The sequence below is a fragment of the Pituophis catenifer genome, unplaced genomic scaffold (genome assembly GCF_029215685.1).
Source record: "Pituophis catenifer annectens isolate HBS135680 unplaced genomic scaffold, rPitCat1.0.hap2 SCAF_10, whole genome shotgun sequence".
In the NCBI taxonomy this organism is placed as follows: domain Eukaryota; kingdom Metazoa; phylum Chordata; class Lepidosauria; order Squamata; family Colubridae; genus Pituophis; species Pituophis catenifer.
The window spans coordinates 22,193,582-22,211,554 of record NW_027256890.1 but is presented as its reverse complement, the minus strand read 5'-3'; the positions used below and the strand labels follow the sequence as shown (position 1 = coordinate 22,211,554).

At 45.6% G+C, this 17,973-nt stretch overlaps 1 protein-coding gene across 1 annotated transcript in view; it reads left to right on the top strand.

Moving 5' to 3' along the window:
* Window positions 1-11,489: 11,489 nt before the first annotated feature.
* MUS81 (MUS81 structure-specific endonuclease subunit) overlaps window positions 11,490-17,973 on the top strand; it is a 22,164-nt gene continuing 15,680 nt past the window's right edge. The window contains 7 exon segments of the mRNA XM_070950670.1: window positions 11,490-11,791; window positions 13,097-13,120; window positions 13,122-13,278; window positions 14,948-15,087; window positions 15,957-16,055; window positions 16,477-16,557; window positions 17,289-17,377. Coding sequence (XP_070806771.1) covers window positions 11,678-11,791; window positions 13,097-13,120; window positions 13,122-13,278; window positions 14,948-15,087; window positions 15,957-16,055; window positions 16,477-16,557; window positions 17,289-17,377 — 704 coding nt within the window. The 5' untranslated portion in view covers window positions 11,490-11,677.

Here is a 17,973-nt window from a genome sequence, read left to right as displayed (position 1 = left end):
TATTTCCACCAGCAACCTCAGGAGAGTAAAACAGCTCACTTAGCAATTTTTAATCGCTACCACAACTCTCACTGCAGCAAGAGATGGAAAAACCAGCTTCTGCGCTGACCCACCGTTCCTTCAAAAGGAAAGCACTAAGCTAATGCTTAATCCAAATTAAAATTGTTTTCTAGGTTGCCTTGAAGCTTAAATGAAGAAAACAGGCTGGGGAAAAAAAACAACAACCTTGATCAAGATAACCCTAACCAAAAGCATGATTTACAAAAATGCGTTTTATAGGTCTGCGGCAGTGAACACAGATGATTTGTCTTACTGGACAGGTAGTCCTCGACATACGAACACAATTGAGCCCAAAATTTCTATCGTCCAGTGAGACATTCGTTAAGTGGAATTTTCCCCATTTTACGACCTTTCTTGCCACAGTTGTTAAGTGAATCATTGCAGTATCAGTCATTCGGTTGTTAAGTGAATCTGGCTTCCCCGTTGATTTTGCTTGTCAGAAGGTCACAAAAAGGGATGGTGTGACCTTGGGGCACAGCAACGGTCATAAGTATGAGCCAATTGCCAAGCATCTGAATTTGGATCCCGTGCCCCTGGGGATGCTGGAAAGATTTGTAACTGTGAAAAACATTCATAAGTCACCTTTTTTAATGCCGTTGTAACTTTGGAATGGTCACTAAACGAACTGTTGCCACACGAGGGGGAGGAGCAAAGTGGGAACAGTGACTGAGTCTACTCTAATTCATCATAAATTAGAAAAATAAATAAAAATGAAAGGTAAATAAACGCTAAACTGGGCTACAGGACACAGCAAGTTCCTCCAGATTTCCAAGAGATGAGCGCAATGGGTGAAAAGCCAAGATTGCCCCAATGACGAGGGTTGATCAGAATCCAGTAGAGGCAACTAAACCAGCTCTCCGATGCCGCAGAGGAGAAAGTTTGAAAAGTATAGCGAGAAAGGCCGTAGTTTTGCAGTTTTAAATCCTTTTGCAAAATCCCCACAGCCTGCTAAGAGAATTAAAAAAAAAAAACAGAGAGATAAATAGAATTATTAGATTTTAACATGCTCACAAAGTCTCTTGTTACCCCAATGCTGGCTTTTTCCCAGTCATAGAATAGGAAGACAGAATACAAAAGAGTTGGAAGGGACCTTGTAGGTCATCTAGTCCAACCCCCTTCCGAAGCAGGAGACCCTACACCATTTCTGACAAATGGCAGTCCATTCTCTTTTCGAAAGCCTCCAGTGATGAAGCTCCCACAACTTCCAAAGGCAACTTCTGTTCCACTGGTTAATTGTTCTCCCTGTCAGAAAATTCCTCCTTATTTCCAGGCGGAATCTCTCCTTGATCAGTTTCCATCCACAATTGCTTGTCCGGCGTTCGGGTGCTTTGGAAAATAGCTTGACCCCCTTCCTCCTCTCTGGGGCAGCCCCTCAAATATTGGAAGATGCTATCCTGCCTCCCCTGGTCCTTCTCTTCATTAGACTAGCCAGGCCCAGTTCCTGCAACCGTTCTCCATATTTTATTATGGAAAAAGAAAAGAGAGGGGGGGGGGCACTCATAAATTATATGCCCTTTTTAGGGAGGGAAAAAAAGACAAGGTTCTGGTTTGCCAGCAGGAAAACTGCCCAGCTTAAAAAGAGCGTGAAGCAGAAACAAGCATACCCTAAATATTTTGACTGGGCTCTGCCCGAATTCACAAAAACCCTGCTTAACATCAATCCAGCTACTGCATCGTTTTCTGTTGGGGTTTCCTTAGTTACCTCTTCCTTTTCTCCTTTTGACGCTCCACCACTCTTTGAACAAAAGAGGGGAGGGGGGCATTAAAAATGGGGCTTTGACCAAGATTATGTCCCTGCTTAACCTGGTTTAAGGCTCAGCCACTGGAGCGGGGCTAAAACCTTGCAACGGCTCCAATCTTGGGTACTTTTTCAAGAGGTTATGCAAAGCCAGTCGGCTTGGTTCCTTGATGGGTCAGGAAGTGGGGTAATTCAGGAACCAAGTTAAGGTACTGGAGCCTTGCTGTGCAATCATTTATTTCTTAAGCTATGGCCTCTGCCCGGGCTTTTCCACTATGTTTTATTCCTTCTCTTCTCTTCTCTTCTCTTCTCTTCTCTTCTCTTCTCTTCTCTTCTCTTCTCTTCTCTTCTCTTCTCTTCTCTTCTCTTCTCTTCTCTTCTCTTCTCTTCTGTCCTTTTCTTCCCTCCTTCCTGTCCTTTTCCCTTCCCTTCCTGCTGTCTTTTTCCCTTCCCTTCCTCCTGTCTTTTTCCCGTCCCTTCCTCCTGTCTTTTTCCCTTCCCTTCCTCCTGTCTTTTTCCCTTCCCTTCCTCCTGTCTTTTTCCCTTCCCTTCTTCCTATCCTTTTCCCTTCCCTTCCTCCTGTCTTTTTCCCTTCCCTTCCTCCTGTCCTTTTCCCTTCCCTTCCTCCTGTCTTTTTCCCTTCCCTTCTTCCTATCCTTTTCCCTTCCCTTCCTCCTTCCTGTCCTTTTCCCTTCCCTTCCGCCTGTCTTTTTCCCTTCCTCCTTCCTGTCTTTTTCCCTTCCCTTCCTCCTGTATTTTTCCTGTCCCTTCTTCCTATCCTTTTCCCTTCCCTTCCTCCTTCCTGTCCTTTTCCCTTCCCTTTCTCCTGTCTTTTTCCCTTCCTCCATCCTGTCTTTTTCCCTTCCCTTCCTCCTGTCTTTTTCCTGTCCCTTCCTCCTGTCTTTTTCCCTTCCTCCTTCCTGTCTTTTTCCCTTCCCTTCCTCCTGTATTTTTCCCGTCCCTTCCTCCTGTCTTTTTCCCTTCCTCCTTCCTGTCCTTTTCCCTTCCCTTCCTCCTGTCTTTTTCCCTTCCTTTCCTCCTGTCTTTTTTCCTTCCCTTCTTCCTATCCTTTTCCCTTCCCTTCCTCCTTCCTGTCCTTTTCCCTTCCCTTTCTCCTGTCTTTTTCCCTTCCTCCATCCTGTCTTTTTCCTTTCCCTTCCTCCTGTCTTTTTCCCTTCCCTTCCTCCTGTCTTTTTCCCTTCCTCCTTCCTGTCCTTTTCCCTTCCTCCTCTCCTTTTTCCCCCTTTCCTTCCTCCTGTCTTTTCCCCTTCCCTTCCCTCATTTCATTCAACCTGCTTCTTATTCTCCCCTCCCCTCCCTTCCCGCCCCCACTTCCTTTGTTTCAGCCATCTATATTCTCATGGGGAAGGGGCAGCATTTAAAGGTCGGGTTTTTTTTTGCTACAGGTAAACAATTTGCAGCTCCACAAAAGAACAAGAAAATCAACCTCCTTTTCCCTATCTCCTGGCCCACTTCCCCAAGGCTAAAGCACAAAGAAGAGAGGATTGCATCCTGCAATTAATTTTTAATTTGCTGCTGCACAAAGAAAAGAAGGGAGGGGGCCAGAGCGGGTGGAAGGAAGCCCGATCCCCTTCCCCTTTCTTAACCATGACTGCAGTTTTCCCAAATAGGGAGACTTCCCAACGGAGAGATTAGCATCCCTGTTTCTTCCCAGGTTGGTGAAATGCTCACAGAATCCGAACACAGAATAGAAATCAATACTGTATATTGGTTTAAAAACAAAACAAAACAAAAAAAAAAACAGAATTCTCACTGACTGTCCAAGCAGAGGCGGGAGAAATAGTACCGCTCAGGAGTGAAATCCAGCAGGTTCTGACAGGTTCTGGAGAACCGGTAGCGGAAATTTTGAGTAGTTCGGAGAACCGGCAAATATCACCTCTGGCTGGCCCCAGAGTGGGGTGGGAATGGAGATTTTGCAGTATCCTTCCCCTGGAGTGGGGAGGGAATGGGGATTTTGCAGTATCCTTCCCTGGGAGTGGGGTGGGAATGGAGATTTTGCAGTATCCTTCCCTGGGAGTGGGGTGGGAATGGAGATTTTGCAGTATCCTTCCCCTGGAGTGGGGAGGGAATGGGGATTTTGCAGTATCCTTCCCCTGGAGTGGGGTGGGAATGGAGATTTTGCAGTATCCTTCCCTGGGAGTGGGGAGGGAATGGAGATTTTGCAGTATCCTTCCCCTGGAGTGGGGAGGGAATGGAGATTTTACAGTATCCTTCCCCCAGGAGTGGGGTGGGAATGGAGATTTTGCAGTATCTTCCTCCTGCCACGCCCACCAAGCCACACCCACAGAACCGGTAGTAAAAACAATTGGATTTCCCCATTCCCATTTCCACCCATGAATGGACGCGCGACCCCCCCCCCCCCCGCGCTCCTCCTGCTTTCGGCACGTGATGGCACAGTGGGCCCGGTAAGCCTGTTTTTTGCCCTCCCCAGGCTCCAGAGGCTTTCTAGGAGCCTGGGGAGGGCTAAAACAGTCTTCCCCACACCCCCAGAGGCCAGAAACGGCCCATTTCCCAATTTCTGGTGGGCTCAAAAGGCCCGAAAATCAGCTGGCTGGCAAACGCATGCACACCGGAGCTGAGTTAGGGCAATGCTTGCGTGCCCACAGATACGGCTCCGCGTGCCACCTGTGACACGCGTGCCATAGGTTCGCCATCCCGGGTATAGGGTCTCCTGCTTGAGGAGGGGGTTGGACTAGAAGACCTTCAAAGCCCCTTCCAGCCCTTAAGATGCCCTGCTAAGCGAGACGGTGAATTTTTTACTTCATTTGATGACCTTTCTTGCCACAGTCATTAAATGAATCACACGGTTGTTAAATGAATCTGCTTCCCCGTTGAGTTTGCTGGTTGGAAGGTCGTTGCGATACTGCCACCGTCATAAATATGAGTCCGTGAATTTTGACCACGGGGATGCTTGCAACGGTCGTAAGTGTGAAAAAAACGGTCGTCAAGTCACTTTTTTCCAGGGCCGTTGTCGCTTCGGAGGGCCACTAAACAAACTGTTATAAGTCAAGGACTAGCTGTATGAAGTTCCTTATTTGTCACTGACGGCTGTTCGGCCCCCCACCATCGCCCCGTAAGCAACCACCATCCGAAGTTGCCCCCACGCGCAAATCTTGGGCATGTGGGGTGAAGCCAGCCCATCTCGTGGGCCGATGAATCGCCTCATTGTGCGACCCGCGAGCACAAAACGGAGGCGTCTCACAAAAGCCACCTTTTGTGCGAGAAAAGGGTCCTTTTTTTTTGCGGCGAGATGCCGAAGGAACTTTTTAATGTCTGCTTCCATTCAATTCCTTTATCGTCACCCCATCGTGCGGGCCCGAGAAGCTATTTTCTTGGTGAGAGACCTTGGGGCCTGGTTCAGCTTTTCCTTCCCGAAAAAAACACCGCTAAAAATAAAAATAGAACAGACGCCACACCAGCAAAAGGAGCGGAAAAAAAGAAAGAAACGCCCATCGCTTTTCAGTTAAAAGCGCGATGAGTTTCCTGGTGGTGCTGGATTCTTTTGCATAGATCTCCTTCACTGGCTCGCTTCTCTCTTTGTTGCAAAAATATAAGTTTTCCCACACTCCTGCCGAGCCATAAAGGGCATCTCTTTTGGAAGTTTCCAGCCCCCTCCTGCAAAAATGGAGACTTGGGTTTCCATTCTTGCAGAAAAGCAACATATTTATTTATTTATTTATTTATTGGTTCGATTTATATGCCGCCCTGTTCCGGAGACTCAGGGTGGCTTACAATGCATTAAGCAATAGCCTTCATACTTTTTTATATACCTGCCTAGCAGGCCTTTCGCCCCCCCCCCCCCAAGCAGTGTTCTTTTATTTATACAAAGTCAGCTTATTGCCCCCCCACAATCCGGGTCCTCATTTTACCTCCCTCGGAAGGATGGAAGGCTGAGTCAACCTTGAGCCTGGTGAGATTTGAACTTGCAGTAATTGCAGACAGCTGGTGTTACTTAACAATGCTTTAGTCTGCTGCACCACCAAAGCTCTCGGAGTTGTGAGTCTCAAGCATCACACACACACACCAAAGACAGCTCACACCCCAGGCTGCCTCATCTATCCTCCACCCCCCCACCCCACCCTGTTCCCAACTCCCTAAATTGTGGATGCTCCATCACTGGAGGTTTATTAAGCAGAGACTGGACAGTCACTTGTCTGAAATGGTATATATAGGATCTCCTGCTTGAGCAGGAGGCTGGACTAGAAGACCTCCCAAGGCCCCTTCCAGCTCTCTTCTGATTCCTCGGATGCTTCAAAAGGCGCGAAGGAATTGTGCGGGGCGAGTTGCAAAGTCGCAGAGCAAAGGAAGCTGGGTTCACACATGATGCTGACCTCGTAACTTTCCCGGATCGGGTTCAAATGGGCTTGTTAAACCCAGCCAGCCTGATTTCTATTCCCCCACCCCCTTCGCACTCTTCTCTCAATGCAGTTGTCAAAAGCACTGATGGACAGAAGTGTGTGGGAGAGAGAGAGAGAGAGAGAGGGAGAGGGGAAAAAAGAGAAAGAGGGAGAAAAAGAGAGGACGGAGAGAAAGACAGAATGAGAAAGAGTGAAAGGGACAAAGAGAGAGGCAGAAAGAGAGAGGGAGAAAGAGAGAAGGAGGAAGAAAGAGACAAAAAGAGAAAGGGAGACAGAGAAAGAGGGAAAAGAGAGAGAAAGAGACAGAAAGAGAGAGAGAGAAAGAGGGAGGGAGAGGGAGAAAGAGAAAAAGAGAGAGAAAGACAAAAAAAGACAAAAGAAAAAAGAGAGAGACAGACAGAAAGAGAGAGAAATAGAGACAGAGAGAGTGAGAGAGAGAGACAGAAAAGGAGAAAGAGAGAAAGAGAAAGAAATAGAGAGAGTGAGAGAGAAAGAGTAAGAGAGAGACAGAAAGGGAGAAGGAGAGGAGGAGAAAGAAAGAGACAGAAAGAGAAAGGGAGATAGAGAAAGAGGGAAAAAGTGAGAAAGAAAGGGAGACAGAGAAAGAGGGAAAATAAAGGGAGAAAGAGAGAAGGAGAAAGAAAGAGACAGAAAGAGAAAGGGAGACAGAGAAAGAGGGAAAAGAGAGAGAGACAGAAAGAGAGAGAGAGGGAGAAAAAGAGAAAAGAAAGAGAAAAAGAAAAAGAGAGAGAGACAAAGAAAAAGAGACAGAGAAAGAAAAAAGAGACAGAAAGAGAGAGAAATAGAGACAGAGAGAGAGTGAGAGTGAGAGTAAGAGAGAGACAGAAAGGGGGAAAGAAAGAGAGAAGGAGAAAGAAAGAGACAGAAAGAGAAAGGGAGACAGAGAAAGAGGGAAAATAAAGAGACAGAAAGGGAAAAAGAGAAGGAGAAAGAAAGAGAGAGAAAGAGAAAGAAATAGAGACAGAGAGAGTGAGTGAGAGAGAAAGAGTAAGAGAGGGACAGAAAGGGAGAAGGAGAAGGAGAAAGAAAGAGACAGAAAGAGAAAGAGAAAGAGAGAGGGGGAGAAAAGAGAGAAAGAGAAAAAAGAGAAAGAGACAGAATGAGAGACAGAGAAAGAAAGAGAGAGAGAGAGAGAGAGAGATGATGGAGAGAGAGAGAGAGACAGAAAGGGAAAAAGAGAAGGAGAAAGAAAGAGAGAGAAAGAGAAAGAAATAGAGACAGAGAGAGTGAGTGAGAGAGAAAGAGTAAGAGAGGGACAGAAAGGGAGAAGGAGAAGGAGAAAGAAAGAGACAGAAAGAGAAAAAGAAAGAGAGAGGGGGAGAAAGAGAGAAAGAGAAAAAAGAGAAAGAGACAGAATGAGAGACAGAGAAAGAAAAAGAGAGACAGAGAGAGAGAGAGAGATGATGGAGAGAGAGAGAGAGAGAGGGCGCTTGTGCAACGGGCACGCTGCTGCTTGTGCAACCCGGACAGCGGGCAGGCGAAGAGGGGGGGAACCCTCAGCCCCAGCCGGGGCGCCGAGGCGGCTGAAGCGCCGGGCGAAGCGCCGGAGCGGAAAACAAAGCGGGGGCCCGCCTCCCCCCCCCCCGCCTTCCTTTCCGCGAGGCTGCGAAGCGAGTCCAAATAAGGTGTGATCGAGCCCCGGCAGCGCCTCTCCTTTCCCGCAGCCCGATTTGCCCTTATATGGGCATTTGAAGCGAGGGCGCGGAGGAGGCGCAGCGCCTGGCACACGGGCGCCCTCCGGCCGCCTCGCCCGGGTAGCGCAGTCGGCAGGGCGGGCATCGCACGGGGCGGATAGGGCTGCAAAAGGAAGGGGGGAGGGAGAGAGGGAGGCAGGGAGGGAGGGATGGAGAGAGAAATGGATGGAAGAAGGGAGGGAGGGAGAGATGGAGAGAGATGGATGGATGGAAGGAGGGAGGGAGAGATGGAGGGAGGGAGGGAGGGATGAAGAGAGGAATGGATGGATGGAGAGGGAGGGAGGGATAGCGAGAGAAATGGATTGAGAAAAGGAGGGAGGGAGGGAGGGAGGGAGAGGGATGGAGGGATGGAGAGTTTGGATGGGTGAATGGAGGGAGAGAGGGAGGCAGGGAGGGATGGATGGAGAGAGAAATGGATGGAAGGAAGGAGGGAAGGAAGGAGGGATGGATGGAGAGAGGAGGGATGGATGGAGAGAGAAAAGGATCGAGGAAAGGATGGAGGGAGGAAGGGAGGGAGAGGGAGGGAGGGTTGGAGAGATTGGATGGGTGAATGGAGGGAGGGAGGGAGAGATGGAGAGAGATGGATGGATGGAAGGAGGGGAGGGAGAGATGGAGGGGAGAGAGGAAGGAAGGAGGGAAGGAAGGAGGGATGGATGGAGAGAGGAGGGATGGATGGAGAGAGAAAAGGATCGAGAAAAGGATGGAAGGAGGAAGGGAGGGAGAGGGAGGGAGGGTTGGAGAGATTGGATGGGTGAATGGAGGGAGGGAGGGAGAGATGGAGAGAGATGGATGGATGGAAGGAGGGAGGGAGAGATGGAGGGAGAGAGGAAGGAGGAAGGGACGGAGAGAGGGATGGATGGATGGAGAGAGGGAGGGATGGATGGAGAGAGAAATGGATTGAGAAAAGGAGGGGGAGGGAGGGAGAGGGATGGAGGGATGGAGAGGTTTGGATGGGTGAATGGAGGGAGAGAGGGAGGCAGGGAGGGATGGATGGAGAGAGAAATGGATGGAAGGAAGGAGGGATGGATGGAGAGAGAAAAGGATCGAGAAAAGGATGGAAGGAGGAAGGGAGGGAGAGGGAGGGAGGGAGGGTTGGAGAGATTGGATGGGTGAATGGAGGGAGGGAGGGGATGCAGAGAGGAATGGATGGATGGAGAGAGGGAGGGAGGGAGGGAGAAAAGGAGGGAGGGAGAGATGGTGAGGTGGAGGGAGGGACGGAGGGAGAGATGGATGGATGGACGGACAGAGGGATGGACGGAAGGAGAAATGGATGGATGGAGAGAGGTGGTATTCGCCGGTTCGCTGAACTACTCAAATTTTCCGCTACCGGTTCTCCAGAACCTGTCAGAACCTGCTGGATTTCACCCTTGCCCTGTATGGAAGCAAACATCCCATGCCAGGAGACCGTGATAAATGTGATTTCTGGCAACGCCCTCCAACCAAACTTTTAAACTTTTAGTCACTGCCCAAGGTGATGAAAACAAAACAAGGCAGATTAAAATCAAACAGGGCAAGAAGGCCAAATATGGGGAAATTTTACTAACATTGGGCGTGGCTGTGAAAGAGTTAAAAGCATAATTGCTGGAAGGGAAAAAAAAAAACTGGGGTGCCCCTCCTTTCCTCGGGCCAGTAAACAGGGGGCTTAGTTTTCTGAAAGGTTAATAATCCAGGCTGGCTTTAAATGCCAGTTTTTTTCTCCCAAAGTACAAATTGGTAGAGCTTAAGACACTAAATCAGATCAAAGGTCGGTTGAATCTAACATGCTGTATTCAGTAAATAGCAGTAGAACTAGTTTAAAAAGCTGGTTAAAGCATAACTAATCTGTAGCGCGAAAGCCGGAAAGTCCGTGGAGAAGCAGATAAGATTTATTCCGGTGAAAACGCTTGGAATAATATTTCTTATTTTGTGGTTTCTTCAGTGAAAAGGATCTTTTTAACAGGTGATGGGGAGAAAAAAGAGACCTCTGCTGAAAAGCAAGGTCTAAATAGATTTACTATTATTATTAAATAAAATAAATATTATGAAGAGAACAAACATCTACGCTTTTAACCAGGGTAAGAAGCTTAGCCGGAGACCAAGCCCCCCCTCCCGCCCCCCCAAAAAGACTGCTGATTCCATCAAACAGTTACTGCTGGTCCAGAATATGGCTAACTGTGCACATAGGCACCAGTATTTTGAAAATACAATGGGCGATATTCAACGCAGAGGTATTGGCATTTGAAATAATAGAAAAATACTTGTAGGTCGGGTTTTAGATTTGGGCAGTGTTTTGCTCTCTAAGATTGTTTAGTTTCTGACCGTTTCGGTACCAGATTAGGTAAAACATATTCCTTGTGTGTCCAATCACACTTGGCCAATAATTCTATTCTATTCTATTCTATTCTATTCTATTCTATTCTATTCTATTCTATTCTATTCTATTCTATTCTATTCTATTCTATTCTATTCTATTCCATTCCATTCCATTCCTTCTATTCCTAATCCTATTCTATTCTTTATTCTATTCTTTCTATTCTATTCCTTATTCTATTTTATACATTCTATTCTAATTCTATTCTATTCTTATTCTATTCTAATCCTATTCTATTTATTCTATTTTGTGCTTCTGTATTGTATTCTATTCCATTCCATTCCATTCATTCTATTCATAATCCTATTCTATTCCTTATTCTATTAATTCTATTCTATTAATTCTATTCTATTCAATTCCTTATTCTATTCTATTCCTTATTCTATTCTATTCTAATTCTATTTATTCTATTTTGTACTTCTATGTTGTATTGTATTTTATTCCATTCCATTCATTCTATTCCTAATCCTATTCTATTCCTTATTCTATTCTATTCTATTAATTCTACTCTATTTCTTATTCTATTCTATTTATTCTATTCTATTCTCTATTATAATTCTATTCTATTCTATTCATTCTATTCTAATTCTATTCTATTTATTCTATATTCTATTCTATTCTATTCTATTCTATTCTATTCTATTCTATTCTATTCTATTCTATTCTATATTCTATATTCTATATTCTATTCTATTCTATTCTATTCTATTCTATTCTATTCTATTCTATTCTATTCTATTCTATTCCCTAGAAATCTTAAAACAGTTGCCCATCATAAATATTGTACATCCCTCTAGGCTAGTATTTTTTTAAAACCTTGACAACTTTAAGGACTTCAACTCCCAGAATTCCCCAGCCAACAGGCCTTAAAAGTGTGAATCAACCCCTAAAATTCTGGGAGTCAAAATCCATTCATCTTAAAAGTTGCAGAGGTTTGAGAAACACTGATGGAAGAGCCTGAAATAATTACCAAGTGTCTGTTTCCCAGAATGCCCTGCTGTAATGTGATTATGCTGGCTTGGGAATTCTAGGAACTGAAGTCTATATAACTGGAGACTGGAGAGGAAAATTAAAGAGGGATTTGTGATGCTTTTATTGTACAGTTTGCTTTATATACAGATGGGCCATGCGCAGTAAAATATTGAATTTTGAAGTATATTCAAAGAGCAATTTGGAGCATTGCTGAACTCAGTAAGGACCTCTCTATATTTTCTATCTCTATGGCTTCCTCCGAAGAGCAACCACAGTCGAACTGCGCCTGCGCCGCCCAATCAGCGGACAAACTGCGCCTGCGCCGCTGCTTCAACGGACAGCCGCTCTGCCCGCCTGCAACTCTTTGGTGCAAAAAAACTCGATGATTTCCCGTTTTTAAAAGAACGAGAGCGCGAAAAGAAAAGAAACCGGGGGATAAAAAAGCCGGCGGCGGCTTCGAAAAATGTCGAAACCGCCGCAGGAAGGCCCGAATCCTTTATTTACGCGATGGTTGGAGGAATGGCGCGACCAGGCCGCGGAAAACGGACGCCTCAAGAGCCAACGCGCCTATGAACGCGTAAGCCCCTCCCACCGCGGCAAGCCCCTCCCACCGCGGCAAGCCCCCGCCTCCAAGGAATGTTTCTCTTGGGACAGATTTCCTATTAAGGCTGCAGAATAATATAAGCAAAACTCTTAATATAATAGTAATTAGAATAATGATTAGGAAAATAAATAATGATAATAAAAATGCAATAATTAGCGCAGCTTTTGGTACAAGGTCCTTTACAGTAGTAGTTAGTATAGCAATCAATTATGCAGGAATTAGCATATCTATTAGCACAATTCGCTTAATAAGAGCAGAATTTGGAGTGTAAGTGAGACTAGCGTAACCATTTGTGTTTTAATTAGCCTATTAATTAGATCGGTACTGCAAATTGGTCATTGTGGTTATATTAATACCGTTAAGCCAATAATTAATAATGTGTTGATCTTCGTTATTCATAATAATGGCAGGGCTAATATAATAATAGTGATACATAGATGACTGCTTATGAATCATGAAATTAAAAATGTATTAAGTGGTGTAGGGTTTACTACCTAAGCACGGGGTTGGACTGGAAGATCTCCAAGGTCCCTTCCAACTATTCTATCTTCTCTTCTCTTCTCTTCTTTTCTCTCTTCTACTCTACTCTACTCTACTCTACTCTACTCTACTCTACTCTACTCTACTCTACTCTACTCTACTCTACTCTACTCTACTCTACTCTACTCTACTCCACTCCACTCCACTCCACTCCACTCCACTCCACTCCACTCCACTCCACTCCACTCCACTCCACTCCACTCCACCTCATTGATAGTTTAAGGAACTATTCTACTCTACTCTACTCTACTCTACTCTACTCTACTCTACTCTACTCTACTCTACTCTACTCTACTCTATTCCATTCCACCTCATCGATAGTTTAAGGAACTATTCTACTCTACTCTATTCTACTCTACTTTACTCTACTCTATTCTATTCCATTCCACCTCATTGATAGTTTAAGGAACTACTCTACTCTACTTTACTCTACTCTATTCTATTCCATTCCACCTCATTGATAGTTTAAGGAACTACTGTACTCTACTTTACTCTATTCTATTCTATTCTATTCCATTCTACCTCATTGATAGTTTAAGGAACTACTCTACTCCACTCCACTCCACTCCACCTCATTGATAGTTTAAGGAACTACTCTACTCTACTCTATTCCATTCCACCTCATTGATAGTGTAAGGAAGCCAGCTGCTTCGAAGCACTAACCAGGAACAATTTTAGTGATCCTTAACTGATCACAATTATCTAGAAAGTCTCTCTCTCTCTCTTTGTCGTGCGCAGGCCCTGAGCTCCCTCCGCAAATACCCCCCTCCCTCTGCGCAGTGGCCGCGAGGCTCGGATCCTTATGTATTTCGGGGAGAAGATCTGCCATCAGCTGGATGAACAGCTGGAGAGATACCGCAGCAGCCCGGACAGTACAGCGCCGGCCGGTATGGAAGGAGAGGGGCCTGTGATCCCTACAGGTAGTTCTCAACTTATGACCGGCTGCTTAGCAGCCGTTCACTAGGACCCCACGCCAGGCTACTTATGACCCAAATTCGGACAGGAGAATCCCGTTGCCGTGTTCACGGAATTGCATTCGGGGGCAGGGGTGGGTTCTACTTACCTTTACTACTGGTTCGCAGCGGGGAGCGCTTCTACGCAATGCGCAGATCATCCATGATGACGTCCGGGTGGGTGGGTGGAGCCTCCTGCCACTTTTACTACCGGTTCGCAAGAACCGGACTGAACCGGGAGCAACCCACCACTGATTCGGGGCGTTCGGCAATCTTTATGGCTGACTGCAGCCTCGCTTGATCGCGATGGGTGGATTTTGTCCGCTTTAATTTTGACTTTCTGGCAAAAAAAATACCTATTATGAAGAACGGTTCGCTTAATGACTGTTGCCAAAAAACCCCACAATTTATAAAATCAGGATGACAGGGGGGACACACTTAATGACCAGGAGGACAACTTAGTCCGTAATTCTGGGCTCAGTGACAGTTTAACGTGAACCTTATTAAAAATCAATTACATACTTGTGAAATATTATTTGAAGGGAGTACAGGTACTCCTCGACTTACAACGTTTCGCTTAGTGACTGTTCGAAGTTACGCCGACACTGGAAAAAAAGGGACTTGCGAGCGTTTTCACACCTACGACTGTTGCAATATCCCCATGGTCAGGTGATCAAAATTTAAAAACTTGGCAACTGACTCATATTTATGACGGTCACAGTGGCCCAGGTTTACGTGATCCCCTTTTGCGGCCTTCTGACAAGCCAAGTCCATGGGGAAGCCAGATTCACTTAGCAACCGTGGCGAGAAAGGCTGAAAAAATGCGGCAAAGCTCACTTAACCAATGCCTTCTTTAGCGACAGAACCTTTGTTCTCAATTGTGGTCATAAAGTCGAGGACTACCTGAATTACTGTATTTTTCAGACTATAAGGTGCAGTTTTTTGTCTCCCAAAAGGGGGTGAAAATGTCTGTGCGTCTTATAGACCAAATATTGCCAAAGCTCCGCCTACCCGCCAGCTTTTTTTGGCCCGTTTTCAGGGCTTTTTTGGCCTGTTTTTTCAGCTTTTTTCAGCCCGTTTTCAGGGCTATTTTTGGCTTGTTTTGGGGGCTATTTTCAGCCTGTTTTCAATACTTTTTCCATTTTGGGGGGGAAAAAAATGGGCCGAAAAAAGCCTTGAAAACAGGCTGAGAAAAGCCTTGAAAACGGGCTGAAAAAAGCCTTGAAAACAGGCTGAAAAAAGCCTTGAAAACGGGCTGAAAAAAGCCTTGAAAACGGGCTGAAAAAAAGCTTTGAAAACGGGCCGAAAAAAGCCTTGAAAACAGGCTGAAAAAAGCCTTGAAAACAGGCTGAAAAAAGCCTTGAAAACGGGCTGAGAAAAGCCTTGAAAATGGGCCGAAAAAAGGCTGTAAAACGCCCGAAAAAAGGGAGGCCAAAAACTTTTTGTTGTTGTTTTCCTCTTCTAAATTTAGCATCTTATAGTCTGAAAAATACGGTAGTTTTTGTCCATTTTTAATCTTCCTTTTAAAAAGCTTGAATAAAAATGATATACCTCAAAGTTCAGAAGCTCAGTTGAAAGAGTTTTTTTCGGTCCGTTTCGAGGTTTTTTTTTTTTTTTTTTTTTGCCCGTTTTTCAGGCATTCCAAGTGGGCCAATCCCAACGTCTCCTTGCAAAAGTTGTGAAGATGTTGACGATCAAACTGACAGCGATAGGCCACTGTTACAACCTTCCCTGTCGTCTCTAGAGCCAGTCCAACGTCAAGAGCAACAGTCAAAGGTGAGAACGTCGGTATGGATTACGTTCATCCATTCGTTTTGGGGATGTTTGCAACATTTTGAGCATGCGGGTAATTTGCGATGGACAGAGGGGAGGAGAGATCTCCGAGTCGCCGAACCCCGAAATGGGCGCCAAATAAATTTTATAACGACAACGGGCATCTTACGTACAACCCGAAAATAATTGGAGCACCTCTTGATAACAGTTGGGCGGGAGGTTGGACTAGATCAGGGGTCACCAACCTTTCGGACTTCAGGGATCCCTAAATTCATAATTTTAAATCCTACAGACCACTAATATGGTCTGCCTAATGACCGCCTGGGTGGGCATGGCTAGGTGGGCATGTGACTGGGTGGGCATGGCCAACTCGATTTATTTATTTATTTTTATTTATTTTATTAAATTTCTATACCGCCCTTCTCCCGAAGGACTCAGGGCGGCGAACAGCCACAAGATAAAAACACATAAATGCAAAAATTTAAAATAAAATAAAAAACGAATTAAATAATTTGGCTGAACAAATTTAAAATACCCCATAATTTAAAACAAATTAAAATTTACATTTTAAAAAGGGGGAGAAGATTTAGGCCAGGCCAGCTTGATGAAATAAAAAAGTCTTAAGCGCGCGACGGAAGGTGCGCAGATCCGGGATCCTCCGTATCTCCGGGGGGAGCTCGTTCCAGATCGATGTTCTCATCGTCAGGAAATTTCTCTTAGTCCTAGGTTGGTTCTAAATAGATAGATGGGACGAAAGTGCCAACTACAGTCTAAACATCTGGCTGTGGGAGAAATAACAATGATAACAACTCCCACCAACTATCCAAAAAGACCACGCCTGATTATTATTATTATTATTTTTTCATTTGCAGAAAAAGCAGAGCGTTCCACGGCATCGGGCCCGGGGTTACATGCCAACTCGGCGATCTCCAGCGTACGCAGTACTGTTGGCACTCTATCACAACGCCGCGGTAAGATACATCCGATGTCAACCCCGTCCCTCTGCAGAAACATTTTCGGCCTTCCATCAGCTGGTTGCAAACTAGCTCTACTTAGAGATAGTTCTCGACTTACAACCATTTTGTTTTAGCGACTGTCTAAAGTTAGAAAGGCCCTGGAAAAAAAGGGACCAACAACCAGTCCTCGCAGTTAACAACCGTTATGGCATTCCCACCATCGCATGATCAAAATTGGGGTGGTGGAAGATTTGGGGGGAACGTTAGGAGATGCGTGGCACCATTTTTGAAGACTTCTGAAAAGCGGAGAATAATTGTGCGCCGCCTGTGAGCTTGAGAAGTTAAAACGGGGCGAATTTAGACTCGAACGCAGAAACAAGGAAACGGAGCTGGAGGTTGTGTGTTGAATGTTTGTTTTTTGGGATTTCTTTCTTAGAAACCTGAGTCCCGGGGCTACCTGACCAAACCAGAACTGCAGAAAACTGCACAGCCTCTCTGCGATAAATCCTTTTTTCTGGTAAGCTGATCCTCTCCCTGCTTGTTATTGTACCAAACGATTAAATTTATTGAAGATTCATTCTTTGTGTGTGAGTGTGTGTTTTCATGTCAGTTTTTGTCTCCCGGTGGCTGCCTGGATTAGTCCCTGCAATTTTCTTGGTAAGGTGTCTCGGTTTGCCGTTGCCTGCTTTCTAGGGCTGAGAGAATGTGGCTGGCTCAAATGATTGGCCCAAAGTCACCCAGCTAGTTTCATGCCTGAGGCAGGACTAGAACTCACCGTCTCCTGGTGACTGTCCCAAAGTCACCCAGTCAGTTTTCATGCTTAAGGCAGGACTAGAACTCACCGTCTCCTGGTGATTGGCCCAAAGTCATCCAATCAGTTTTCGAGCTTAAGGCAGGACTAGAACTCACCGTCTCCTGGTGATTGGCCCAAAGTTATCTAATTAGCTTTCATGCTTAAGGCAGGACTAGAACTCACTGTCTCCTGGTGATTGGCCCAAAGTCATCCAATCAGTTTTCGTGCTTAAGGCAGGACTAGAACTCACCATCTCCTGGTGATTGGCCCAAAGTCACTCATCCTGGTTTCATGCCTAAGGTGGAACTAGAACTCACCATCTCCCGGTTTCTAACCTGATGCCTTAACCACTAGACCAAACTGACTTGATTGATGGCAGGAATAGCATTATTGTATGATATTGTATTCTATTGCTATTTAGGCTAGCCATTCTCCTGCTGATTCCTCCATTACAGGCTGATCCTGGAAGTAAGAACACCGCCTGGTCTGCTGTCAGCACTCTGATTCGCAAGGAGCTAGTCCTCAAGACCAACATTCCAGCCAGGTTGATTATGTTGTACTAAAGAGTTGGGAGGGGAGGAGAATCTACTGCAGCCGATCAGTCTTCTTGAACTTGGAGAGAGGTTCTGGTTTAATAGAGTTAAAAGCAGTTGTTGACAATCTATGCTTATATGTCCAAGAGAGAATGGGGAGGTGAATGATGGATGGATGGATGGATGGAAGGATGGAAAGAAGGAAGGAAGGAAAGAAGGAAGGATGAATGGATGGATGGAAAGAAGAAAGGATGAATGGATGGAAGGAAGGATGGATATATGGAAGGAAGGAAGGAAGGAAAGGAAAGGAAGGATGGAAGGAAGGAAGGATGGAGGATGGATGGATGGATGGAAGGAAAGAGGGAGGGAAAGAAAGAAGGAAGGAAGGAAGGATAGATGGAAGGAAAGAAGGAAGGATGGAAGGAAGAAAGGAAGGAAAGAAGGATGCATGATGGAACGATGGATGGATGGAAGGATGGATGGATGGAAGGAAGGAAGGATGGAAGGATGGATGGATGGATGGAAGGAAGGATGGATGGAAGGAAGGATGGGTGGATGGAAGGAAGGAAGGATGGATGGAAGGAAGGAAAGAGAAAGAAGGAGGGAT